Source organism: Paramisgurnus dabryanus, chromosome 17, assembly GCF_030506205.2.
Source record: "Paramisgurnus dabryanus chromosome 17, PD_genome_1.1, whole genome shotgun sequence".
NCBI lineage: Eukaryota > Metazoa > Chordata > Actinopteri > Cypriniformes > Cobitidae > Paramisgurnus > Paramisgurnus dabryanus.
This window is the reverse complement of record NC_133353.1, coordinates 9,432,856-9,444,947: the sequence shown is the minus strand read 5'-3', so window position 1 is coordinate 9,444,947 and position 12,092 is coordinate 9,432,856. Positions and strand designations below refer to the sequence as shown.

At 36.7% G+C, this 12,092-nt stretch overlaps 2 protein-coding genes across 2 annotated transcripts; both read left to right on the top strand.

Annotated features, from left to right (window-relative positions):
• Positions 1-314: 314 nt before the first annotated feature.
• On the top strand, positions 315-5,854 carry adss1 (adenylosuccinate synthase 1). Its single transcript, XM_065255179.2, has 13 exons — positions 315-581; positions 1,171-1,273; positions 1,896-1,958; positions 2,226-2,276; positions 2,517-2,583; positions 2,668-2,775; positions 3,379-3,460; positions 3,545-3,671; positions 3,755-3,909; positions 4,376-4,500; positions 4,806-4,903; positions 5,040-5,189; positions 5,278-5,854. Exons 1-13 carry the CDS (start codon positions 399-401, stop codon positions 5,328-5,330), a joined length of 1,365 nt encoding a protein of 454 aa, XP_065111251.1. The 5' UTR covers positions 315-398; the 3' UTR covers positions 5,331-5,854.
• An 897-nt stretch (positions 5,855-6,751) lies between these two features.
• On the top strand, positions 6,752-9,050 carry siva1 (SIVA1, apoptosis-inducing factor). Its single transcript, XM_065249127.1, has 4 exons — positions 6,752-6,999; positions 7,729-7,929; positions 8,547-8,700; positions 8,814-9,050. Exons 1-4 carry the CDS (start codon positions 6,879-6,881, stop codon positions 8,860-8,862), a joined length of 525 nt encoding a protein of 174 aa, XP_065105199.1. The 5' UTR covers positions 6,752-6,878; the 3' UTR covers positions 8,863-9,050.
• The last annotated feature ends 3,042 nt before the right edge of the window (positions 9,051-12,092 follow it).

The window sequence follows — 12,092 nt, the reverse complement described above, 5'->3', positions numbered from 1 at the left end:
TACTAATATAAAAACTCTTAACAACAATCTTCTTTATTTAATTATTTTAAATGAATGCCTCATTCGGTAATCGCAAACTACTGCTGATTGGGCAGCTCTCATCAACGCGGAGAAAAGTAACAGGGATCATGTGATTAATGACGTCTGCTACTTATTTACTTTATAATAAAACTGAAAACTTTATTAAACCGACGTTGAACTAAAAAACTCAGCAATGAGTTGAAACATGAAAATAATTTAAATTAAAGTGATTTAGACTTAAAGTAGGTGACCGTTACTTCCGTTTGGCGTTGGGAGGTGTGACGATGGAAGAGCGCGTGTGCTCCTCGAGATCTCCTCAGATACTCCTCAGATGACAGCTGCTGTCAGGAGAAAGAGGAGGATTATTCATCTTCATCATGAGCTGGTCAGCCAACGACCACAAGAGCTACACGAACCCGACCTCAGCCGCCACTAAACGGCCAAGAAACGACAACGGGAACAAAGTGACGGTCGTGTTAGGAGCGCAATGGGGAGATGAAGGCAAAGGAAAAGTTGTCGATTTACTTGCAACAGAGTCTGACATTGTGTGCAGGTGTCAGGTAATAATAACAGACTCATATTATATAATCATTTAAACTTATGCAAATGTATACAATTATTTCTCTGTGTAAATCATCAATGCTGGTCTGGTGATGATGATTTTACGCAAACCTCTCTGCCTTCTTTCTCCAGAGAGGAGATATGCTGTCCTATGTTATAATTGTAATAACGTACACGGTATTTCTCGGAAAATGCATTTACTTTGGTCCAAAGTAACTTACAATGCATGTTATGTGTGCAGAAGAGGTTAAATATATCATATTCATCAAACTTTTGATGTGCGAGAGAGTGAATGTTGACAGACGTCATGTCTGTGGTCGGGTCACATTCTCCGCGCTTCATCTGGACATGTGAGAAGGCCAGCAGGACACGGCACACAAACCCGGGTTAAAATAGGCGCCCTATCAGCAGATCTGCTCGAGTAAAGGGCAAACCAGTCAGCTAGCTCATATTTCCATCATGTTTCCATACAGAAGAAAATACCCCAGTGAATTTAAACAGGGTTATTATAGAGATGTCCAGTTGTTCTCACAGTCATTTCCTCGATGAACTTTGGTGACGTCACTGACGTGTGTTTTTCTGTCACAGGGTGGAAATAATGCAGGTCACACGGTGGTGGTGGATGAGAAGGAATATGACTTTCATCTTCTTCCCAGTGGAATCATCAGCACGAAATGCACATCATTCATTGGTGAGATAGATACGCACTGGTCACAGATCAGCTGAAACTAAGTTACTCTTAAATTAGAGCACTTTTTTACACTGTTGCTGCATTGTTTTAAATCAGGTTTACATCAAAGACAAAGAAACCACAGAAAACTGAAAAAACTATGACACACACACACACACACATATATATATAGTATATAGAACAGAATATATAGTATTATGGGTGTGACGAGACACTTACTCCACGAGACCAGACGAAAAAGATTAAATGCTATTGATTATTTTTTTTAATGGGAGGGTCTTCTCCATAGTTCTGTTCATGTCACCACATCAAATAATGCTGCCCATTCCACAGCAGTTCAGTGTGCCTTTAAAAGAAGAAAACATTTACATAAAGACAGTAGAGAAATTAAACCTTAGCGTTCCTATTTTTAGTATTATCAGACATGATGTTTGGAATAGCACGCTACTCATAGTTTTTCAGTGTACTTTTGCAAATGTAGAGTATGCAAATTTTCTTTTGGCATGAAATGACCTACTGCATTTTCCAGAGCACATCAAACACTGGGTTTCACAATGCAATGCAGTCAACACTGTTGAGATGATTACTGGACAATGCAAATGAATGTCTGTATCATCTCCAGGTAATGGTGTCGTGATTCACCTTCCAGGATTATTTGAGGAGATTGACAAGAATGAGAAGAAAGGTAAAAATCCCTCCTCTACAATAACTATTATGCAAGACCTGTTTATAAATCACATTTAAAATAAAAAATGGATTTTGTCTAACAATCATTTTTCAAACACATTCATACAAAACCATAAAAACACAGTTAACACTGCTTTAGAAGTTTCTACATTCCAATCATAATAAATGATCATGAGATCACGAAAAACAATTTCATCATATACAGTGTGTAGTTGTGCATGTGATATACAGTATGATACAAAATAATGTTTTCTTTCACAAAAAGGTCTGAGAGGTTGGGAGAAAAGACTTGTCATATCTGATCGAGCTCATATTGGTAAATATAAAAATCACAGATTTGGGGCTGCATAACCATTAATCATTTGCAGAATTAAAGTTTGTGTACTGTGTATAATAATAATTATGTTTATATGAATACACACACATATATGATATAAACTTTTATTCTGCAAATGATAAATAGTGATGCAGCCATACAAAGATTTCTGAACTCTAAATACTGTTGTGATGTAAAGATGATGTAGTGTGATCTCATGTGTCTATCGTTGTGTGTCAGTGTTTGATTTTCATCAGGCGGTTGATGGACTTCAGGAAGTTCAGAGACAAGCTCAGGAGGGCAAAAAGTAAGAACATGAGGACACCAACATGAACCAGGATCATTATACTGTAGATAGACTCCTGTTATTTATTTGTTTGTTTGTTTACAGCATAGGAACGACTAAGAAAGGCATTGGACCCACGTATGCATGTAAAGCCTCTCGTACTGGACTTCGCATTTGTGACCTAATGGCAGATTTCAATGAGTTTTCTACAAGGTTAGACACTCATTCTTAATTTAAATCATTATTAAGGATATCATCTTATATTAATAATCATAATATAATTAGAGCTGTCAAAAGATTAATCGTGATTAATGGCATACAAAATAAAAGTTAGTTTTTGCATAATATATATGTGTGTGTGCACTGTGGGAAATTATTTTATAAATATAAATACACACAGACACACACATGCATGTATGTATTTAAGAAACATTTAGATTTTGATATATTTTATATTATATATAATTTAAATACATATATACATAAATAACATTTCTCTTAAATGTATACATGTATGTGTGTATTTATACATAATATTACACAAACTTTTATTTTGTATGCAATGAATCACGATTAATCTTTTGTCAGCCCTAAATATAGTATTTCTTTGTCATGTTAAAACATAAATGAATCTAAATATTATAAACTCTATTTCTATTAAGAATAATCTTGCAAATTAAGTCTTTTATTTGAAGCTAGAGTTCATCTTTATTTTAACTTTGTGTGCTGTGAGGTTAATGCAGTCATGTTCTTACAGTAGTCATATTAGTTCAGTGATTATATATCAAGTGTAACTGCCTGTTTTTACTCCTAAAGAGTCAAACACCTGGTGAAGCAGTATCAGTCCATGTATCCGACTCTTAAGGTGGATGCAGAGGGTGAACTGAAGAAGCTAAAGGTCTGAAGAAGGTCAAGATGAGCTCAGTGTGGATCTTACTGTGTCTGTGTTTGTCTTAATTTCACGCTCCTTTCATTTTTGCAGGAGTATGCAGAGAGGATAAGACCTCTGGTCAGAGATGGTGTCTATTTCATGTATGATGCAATTCACGGATCGCCAAAGAAAATTCTTGTCGAGGGGGCCAACGCCGCTCTTCTGGACATTGACTTTGGTGAGGACGCTTCGGATCAGATGCTTCACAGTATGTAAACTTGGAAAGATGTCAGGTCTAAAGATTGTGCGTCTTGCGTGTAGGAACGTACCCGTTTGTGACATCATCCAACTGCACGGTGGGCGGCGTCTGCACGGGTCTCGGCATCCCTCCCGCGAACATAGGAGAGGTGTACGGAGTGTCAAAAGCCTATACAACCCGAGTGGGAATTGGGGCCTTTCCAACAGAACAACTCAATGTAAGACTCTGACCACACCATCATCTGCTGTGAAGACACTGATTGGTGGACGTAATTTAACTTTACTGATGTGAACAGACAGATAGATCTGCACTTTAAGACAAAGTAATATCATCTCTTGTTTGTTAGAGTTAATTATAGATCATGTAACTTTCACACTTATGGTCATTTGGATGGAAAGGATTAGCTCTGTGAACCAGCTGTCCTCTACTGTTAACTCCATGTGATTAAACAGCATCACCACCATAAGATAATTTTAGTCTCAGATACAGAGCTACAGATAGATTCACCTACAGGAACTCTTCATCTATTAATGTGCTTATCTGTCAACATGCATGTGTGTGTTTCATCTTAATAATTCAATCTATTTGCAGCACAAAGTGAGTACCTGCACCTGTATCATTGCACCTGATAATATTAACATTATAAATATAATCAGATATGTTTTTTTGTGTTTTTTTCACAGGCTGTAGGTGAACTATTGCAGACCAGAGGTCATGAGGTGGGCGTGACTACAGGCCGAAAGAGACGCTGCGGTTGGCTGGATTTGGTCATCCTTAAATATGCGCATATGATCAACGGCTTCACTGCGTGAGTTTGTGATGCTTTATGAGCGCTTGAATGCACAAATCACACGTTACGCGCATCAAACACCTGAAACGCTCAACTTGCAGCCCCTTATTCGCGTGCTGCAGGATGTCTATTGCGTCTTTGCATTGCCTTAACATGTAAATCACTTCGGCTTAACGCTTCATTCACGTCTGGTGTGAACACAACATTACACTGCGTAAAACTTTAAAAACTTGATATGATGTGCTGCAGTAAAATGTTTTAAACACTATATTACTGATGAAGGTGCTTCACTTCTTACAGCTATTGTTTTCTCTTTTCTGTAGCATTGCTTTGACTAAACTAGACATTCTTGATGTTTTGGATGAAATTAAAGTTGGTGTGGCCTATAAGATCAACGGCAAACGGATTCCATATTTCCCAGGTGAGATTCACATTTAGATTAAGTTTATCAAATGGATGAGTTGGTCTGAGTCACATTCGGTCTTTTGTAAATATAACCAGACACAGATTTAACAAAGGTTTAACATCTTTCACCTGCTGTCGGTCTGTACGTTCAGCTAACTTGGAGGTCTTGCAGAAGGTAGAAGTGGAATATGAAACTTTTCCCGGATGGAAGACGGACACTTCAGCCACCAGGAAGTGGAACGATCTTCCTCCTAAAGCTCAGAACTACATTCGCTTTGTGGAGAATCACGTCGGCGTTCCTAGTAAGTCATTTACCCGGTTAACTGACAAACATCATTGTAGCATAGTGAGAAACTTGAATGAAACCTCATGTTTGTAATCTCTTCACAGTTAAGTGGGTTGGTGTTGGAAAATCCAGAGAAAGTATGATACAGATGTTCTAGAGACCATAAGACATCACTACAGCAGTCTGACCACATCGTGTTTCCTGACAAATAAATTCACTTCCTGCGTTACAAGACGCACATCTTCCAGTTCTGTTCATCTTCAGATGACCGGCGCACTGGGTCTCCTGGTTAACTGGCTGCTCATTTAAAGTCTTTAATAAATAATAAACTTGGTATTTATATTCAGGCATTAATATTATTGTGTATCTGTCAACTATATTTTATTGATTGATTGATTGATTGATTGATTGTCTTTGATCAACACAAGAAAGCTTTATATAACTGTTTGAAGTCCTTGTTTATTACAGTGGTATTACAGTGTGTTCTTTAAATTCAACTTCATTATTTTCAATGTTTATAACCTTAAAACACTTAACTTTGCAAAGGGTTTTGTTTGTTTCATATTTTGTTGCAAGTTGTCAAAGCATGTCATTCTTCCAGTTTACCTGCTGCAGAATAAGATAAGGTTTTTGCTCTTTCACACAATCTTATCCATTAAAACAAGTTTTCTTTTGTGCTAATTGTTTTAGCAGATTTATTAATAAGATGGATGTTTCTCAGTGTTTTGTCTGCTGTCAGATATTATTAGATTATACAGAACATTATCTGCTTCAGAAATAGACACAGAGAACATTCAGTTCCTTTCATTTGTGTCAACATGATCCCATCTTATCAGTGCCAAAAACAACCCAGACAGAACCAGAACTGACCTCAGATCTCTGCAGAAATACCCATATGACAAAAATATATATTTTCAAATATAATTTGCAATATATTTCAATGGTCATAAAATATATTTGCTGAAATATGTTTGAAAAATAAGTATACAAAGCATTTATATACACTTTTTATTGAAAGTAAACTTCATTTTTGTTATAAACTTTATAACATGTTTGAAAAGGTTCAAATAAAATATATTTTTAACTGCAAACATATTATGTTTTACACATAATTTATAGATTTTGGCAAGGAAAAAATATATTTTTGGCCATATGGGTTGTAAAATTAGACATGTATTTGTTGGCTTTGAAATACATTTTAAAATAAATGTTAATATATGAAGGTTTAAACTAAATATATTTTAAAATTTAGAAATACATTTAATTAGGATTTACTTCCTACAAAATGTATTTAGCATATATTTAAAAAAAAAATTTGGCCAGAAAATTTATTTTTACATAAGTCAAATCTCATTCTTTACTAGGGCAATTTGGAAAGGTAAAAACATTCTTTGCGCAGTTTACTTTTATTTATAAAAATACACAGTAAGACGTTGCACATATTTAAAACTCAACTCAGTTCATCAAACTTTTATTTTGAAGAGAAACATCTTGTAGATGTAGATGTGTAGATGTAATTCTCCCTCTGAGCAGCAGGTGGCGATGAGCGCGTTCACTGGACTGAGCGCGCGAACCGCTCGACATGCAGAAGAAGAAACGACATCCTTAAAGCGTGAGCGCGCGTGGGTGTTTTCCCGCTGTTTGTTTTGTAGAGTTTGTTTATTTGCGTTAAAGTCGCGTTTTAAAGTCTTTGTGTTTTATTAAAATGCCGAAGCGCTCTTATCCGTTCAGTGAAACCTTTTCTTCTCAGTATAAAGTTCATGTTGGCCAGAAGCAAATGAACCAATGCGGAGTGTTTGGACTCAAATACAGACAAGAGGTTTACGGTAAGATCTTAAACACTAGCTGTAACTATAACATGTATAAACATTGTTTAGTAACTTTTAATCGCGGTTTACTGATCTGTTATGCTCGGTATTATCGCTTTATCAATATATTTACTAAACTGATCAGTCACAGGTGAGTCGCGTTATCTAACGCCAATAATCCTCATCAATCTTGGGTTTATTGTATGATGAGAGATCATTTCTGTAATCCAGAGATATTTCATATCATATGATGTTAAAGGGCTAGTTCACCACAAAAAGGGAAATTCTGTCATTTTCCAATCCTCATTTTGATCTTTGAGTTTTTTTATTTTGATGAACAGATTGAACACAAGATATTTTGATAATTGATGACAAGCACACAGCTGATTGGATCCATTGACTTTCATCGTAGGAAAACAAATACTATGGAATTCAATGAGTACCATAACTGTGTGCTGTCTATCATTTATAAAAATATATTTTGTGATTAAAATAATAAACGCATACAGGTTTAGATCAACAGAAGGAGAATGTTTTTTGCTGTATACATTGGTTGTGATTTTGTCGTTCTCACTTATTCAAAACCAACAAAGGTGTACTTTAAAAACCGTGTACTTAAAGTTTCATTCATATTTGCACATTAAATGTGTTTATGAATCTCATCTGCTGCTGACTAAAACGAGGCGTTTCCTTTAAAATATGAGCTTGTATGGATGATCTTTAATTGTTTGTTTCTTGTTTATTTAGAAAAGACCAAAAATCTGCTCTTCAATGGGACCAAAGCAGTGATGGGTCGAATCTGGAAGGCAGATGGAGAGGAGAAGCTGACGGATGTCTCTGTGTCTGATGTGACTTCTGGATCCTCAACACCTGCACATCAAACTCTTCTGAAAGGACAAACGCTCATCGGCACAGACGGCAGATTAAAGAAGGCAAACAGCGTTCCAGGTCAATAATTATACAGTTTAAATTACGGCATAAATCTGATTCTGAGAGAAGTCTTAAGCCCTATTCGGACAATAATTATTTCTTAAAAGGACGCAAGAGATTTTCTTCATTTACAGGGGTAGTCAGTTTTTTTTTATTGCTTTCTGAGTCCAGAATGTCTTTCTCTGAACACTCACTTAATTCCTGGCTGAATTACCCTTTTTTTTTCAAACGCCAAGGACGTGTGGTAATTTAATTGCCGTTCGAATTCACATCACTGAGTTTATTAAGGGGATCAATGCGAAAGTCATTCTGCACAGCCTCTTAAGCCTGGAAGACGCTGCATGATTTTTGGCTGTCCCAGATGAAAGATTACCATCGTGAAACAATCGTTGCGATTTCTGTGATTTGTGGCTCTTCATCGGTTGTCCCATGTAATTAACCACATGCAGTGCATTTCCAGGTGTTTCCAATTATAAACTCTCACATCCAGCGCAAATGTATGAATGCATAGTAGATTGTGGTGAACCTTTCATAAATCAGGATTAAATTATTTTGCTGTTCTTGCCATACGTACACGCATCTATAAACGCTGTTTTGTGATGTCACTGATCTAATAACTCTTGTGGTGTTGTCAGGTTGTGCGTCAGGTCCAGCGGTGTGTTGTGTATGTCAGAGGGTCTCTGGGTCGAGGCAGCCCTGTGCGCAGTGCGATCGATCTTCGTGTCCTGCGTGCACCCAGCAATGCAACAGCTGCTCCAGTCACTGCTGCAACCTCTGCGCTGTTACCGAGTGAGTGAGCGAAGCGTTAACTGCTGATGTCACAAACACGTGTTGTGTTCACCTCTAATGTTTGTGTTGTGTTGATCAAGCTCTGATCATCTTTCTGAAACTCTTTATTGCAGTTACAGCGAGCGTTATGACCGCGTCCTGTGTGTCAGCTGTTCATCCTGATCACAAAGCTCATCGAACACAGACCGATGGATACGTGCTCGGATGACATTATGAAATGATTTTACTTCATTACTGATGAAATGTAAATGAGATGACTATTTTATATACTACTGTTACTCCTGTCCTTCCTTTACTTGTGTAAATACTCTGTGATTATTCAAATAAATACTTGACTTTCCTAAATATGACTTCTGATGTTTTTTAAAACAGTTTTCTGTTTAATTAACTGTATTTAATTACTGTTCTAAAGCAGTGGTCCTACTTCAGCACATCTGCCTCAGATTTTTGGGTAGCCGTGAAAAGCTTGATTAGCAGGTTGAGGTGTTTGTTTGGGGTTGGACAGAATCTCTGCAGTAAAATAAAACTCCAGGAACCAGGTTAACCCTATGATTGCTTATAAGCAGTGTTCTCATCAATATATGAAGCTTAAGTTATTGGCTGGTTCTCTGTGGTGTTAGAGATTTGAAAAATGGCATATGAAAAATTGTAATTTCTTCACGCTCTTGTTTTAAACCTGTATGAGTTTCTTTATTCTGGTGGACAATTTTTTTTTTTTTTATGTTAAGCACACAGTTGACTGCATGTTGATTAAAACACTATGGAAGCTGACAGGTACCACAAACTGTGTGCTTGCTCTCATTTATAAAAATATATTTTACAAAAAGTCATACAGGTTTACAAGAACATGAGCGTGAAGAAGTGATGACCGTTTCTATCTTAACCCTGGAGAACCCAAGAAAATGTTGTGTAGCAGCAATTAACATTGACCAAATTTGACCCTGTGGTTTCTCCAGGGTTAAAAGTCTTGCATTCATACAGTGGTGTTGTTCTGAGTTTTAGCCACTAGAGTGCAGCATTGTAATAGAAACTATTAATGGTCCGGAGGTGTGAGTGTGGAGATCTTTTGTTTCTCACCATCAGAATTAGGATTAGGGTTAAAGTTGCTTTTATTCTGATGCTTTCCTTAAGACTGAAATGTTTTTCAGGAAATGAATAGTGCAAATAAACAAATAGTAATAAACAAAGTGCAAATTGTATTAAATATCTCATTAAAAAACTTTTCCTTATGCAAAGTCAATCTTTTGTCTTGGCTCTGCGGGCCTGTTCCACTCAAAAATACCATAGTAGCATTTAAATTCTGTCAATTTTATTATCTGGTACTGTGTCCAGTGTCTATTGCGAGGTTTTATTTTACTGTTGAGCAGTTTTTCAGCTGTTTTAACAGTAAATCTGTACTGACCCTATGCAAAGTTGATTATATTTGAAATATATTTAATTTAATAGTTTGTAATTTGCAGTCAATATTTAACATTGAGCACCTAAAGGAATAGCTCACCGCTTCTCATCCCCCCAAAAAAGTCTACATAATCCGGTTTTTCAAATTTGTATGAATTTCTTCCATTGTGCATTAAATGATGATTTTCTATTTAAAACCTTTAATGTTCTGATAGGGAATCAGTCAAATAATAAATATTTTTTTCTTAATCAAATGTAGAATTGAAACTGTTTGTGTCATATAAATCACTCATTGAGATCTCTTACTTCATTATATATTTAGAAGATGAAGTCAAAAGCAAGTCCTCACCAAACTCTCCTCACGTGTATGCGGTTTGTTGTTTGTGTTCAGCTGTTCTTCTCAACATCATGAGGGTTTTACTGTAAAAGGTCAGAGCTGTGACTTCCTATGCGTCTCGTCTTTCTTTGTGTCACATGCCAGAGACCCCTGAAATCCTCCCGGGCCCTGCTGACTCCTGGATGGACTTAAGTGCAGGCGTGTGGCTCCGTATTCACCTCCCATTTGTGCAGGAACAGCTGTGCACAAACACACAGTCCTGTCTTACTGATGTCGTTCCTATAAATATATGTGTGTGTGTTTTAGTGAAGGAGTGACAGCTGTGTGGATGTTGGACAGCTCCTCTGTCAGTTTATACACAATACATGATGATGTCGGATGATCTATACATGCATGTTAACTGATAGATGAAGAAGAAAATGTGACATTCTGAACTCTTTGTAATGTTGAGATTGTTGATAAGATATTTGAGAGTTTTACTTCACTGCTATGTGGTTTCAGATAAAATTCAAATCTAAAGATCACACCTGACCTCAACTATTCATTTATTTATATAGCAGATGCTTTTTACCATTTTGCTCTAAAAGCTGCAGGACAGGCACACATACGGGTTTAATACTGGAGGTTTTGTTTAAATCCAAACTGCTGGCATCTAATGTGAAAATACACTGTGGTATGTTATCATGTGCCATGGTAAAGTACCTGAACACAGTAATACTATTGTATACATCAAAGTACCGTGACATTGTATGATAATGCCACAGCACACACAGGATGAAATGTTTTGAAGTTAATTATATAAGACACAAAGGTCTCGTCTCTGACAGAGGGCCGCTTACTTTCTTGTTTTATGTGCATGTGTGTGTGTGTGCGCGCGCGCGTGTGACCACCTGTCTTTTGTTATGAGGTAGGTAAATAAATAAATAAACCTGACCAGGCACCAGATGTCCCTGCTCGACCCATCACAGGTCAAGGTCTCCCACCGCTGGCCTTGTGAGGTGAAGACATCCAAGTTTCAACTTCACTTCTCCTACAAAGACTCGCTGTCGTCTGGGGAATACATGCAAATGTGCTAGCTGTGGTCAAATGGAAATTACATGAAGGTTTTTTGAGAAGCGAGGGCAAAACACACATCTAATTATAAAGTCAAAAGAAAGACAGCATGTTTATCAAAGAGGAAAATTACTCACAGGCGACTTCTTGCTTATTTGCTGGCTGTTTTGCTTTAGGAGCATCGATGGACGACCCAAAACGAATGTCTTTTTATTATAAAAAGATTTACAGAATAATCCTTTAAATCAACATTGGCTGAATAGGAAAAAATCACTTTTTGTATTGCATTGTTTGTGAACATGTAAGCGTCCTTACATCAAGTGTCCAGGCCTGATTTGGTATTCTTGTTTTTATCTAGTGACAGATGAATTTGTGCAACAGCAATATAGTTTGATATTCTCTTTTTAAAGTTAAGCCAATGTAGAAATAAATGTATCATCATCTGGTTGAATATCCTCAGGTTGAGCGACCCACTAGTTGCTACAATAATTAAATCATAATCCATTTGGACTCCATAGTTAAAATTCTAGTATTTCTCAGCTATTCATCACACAAACCCCTTCATTTACATGAGCTCCAGTCTCTACAGCAGTTAACTGAGCAG

What these genes read in the sequence shown, in the direction of transcription:
- adss1 (XM_065255179.2), top strand. Translation starts at nt 399, where the DNA reads ATGAGCTGGTCAGCCAACGACCACAAGAGCTACACGAACCCGACCTCA. An exon ending in TCTTCTGGACATTGACTTTG is followed by an intron (nt 3,672 to 3,754) that starts GTGAGGACGCTT and finishes TCTTGCGTGTAG; the next exon opens with GAACGTACCCGTTTGTGACA. An exon ending in TTCCAACAGAACAACTCAAT is followed by an intron (nt 3,910 to 4,375) that starts GTAAGACTCTGA and finishes TTTTTTTCACAG; the next exon opens with GCTGTAGGTGAACTATTGCA.
- siva1 (XM_065249127.1), top strand. Translation starts at nt 6,879, where the DNA reads ATGCCGAAGCGCTCTTATCCGTTCAGTGAAACCTTTTCTTCTCAGTAT. An exon ending in GAAGGCAAACAGCGTTCCAG is followed by an intron (nt 7,930 to 8,546) that starts GTCAATAATTAT and finishes TGGTGTTGTCAG; the next exon opens with GTTGTGCGTCAGGTCCAGCG. An exon ending in AACCTCTGCGCTGTTACCGA is followed by an intron (nt 8,701 to 8,813) that starts GTGAGTGAGCGA and finishes TCTTTATTGCAG; the next exon opens with TTACAGCGAGCGTTATGACC.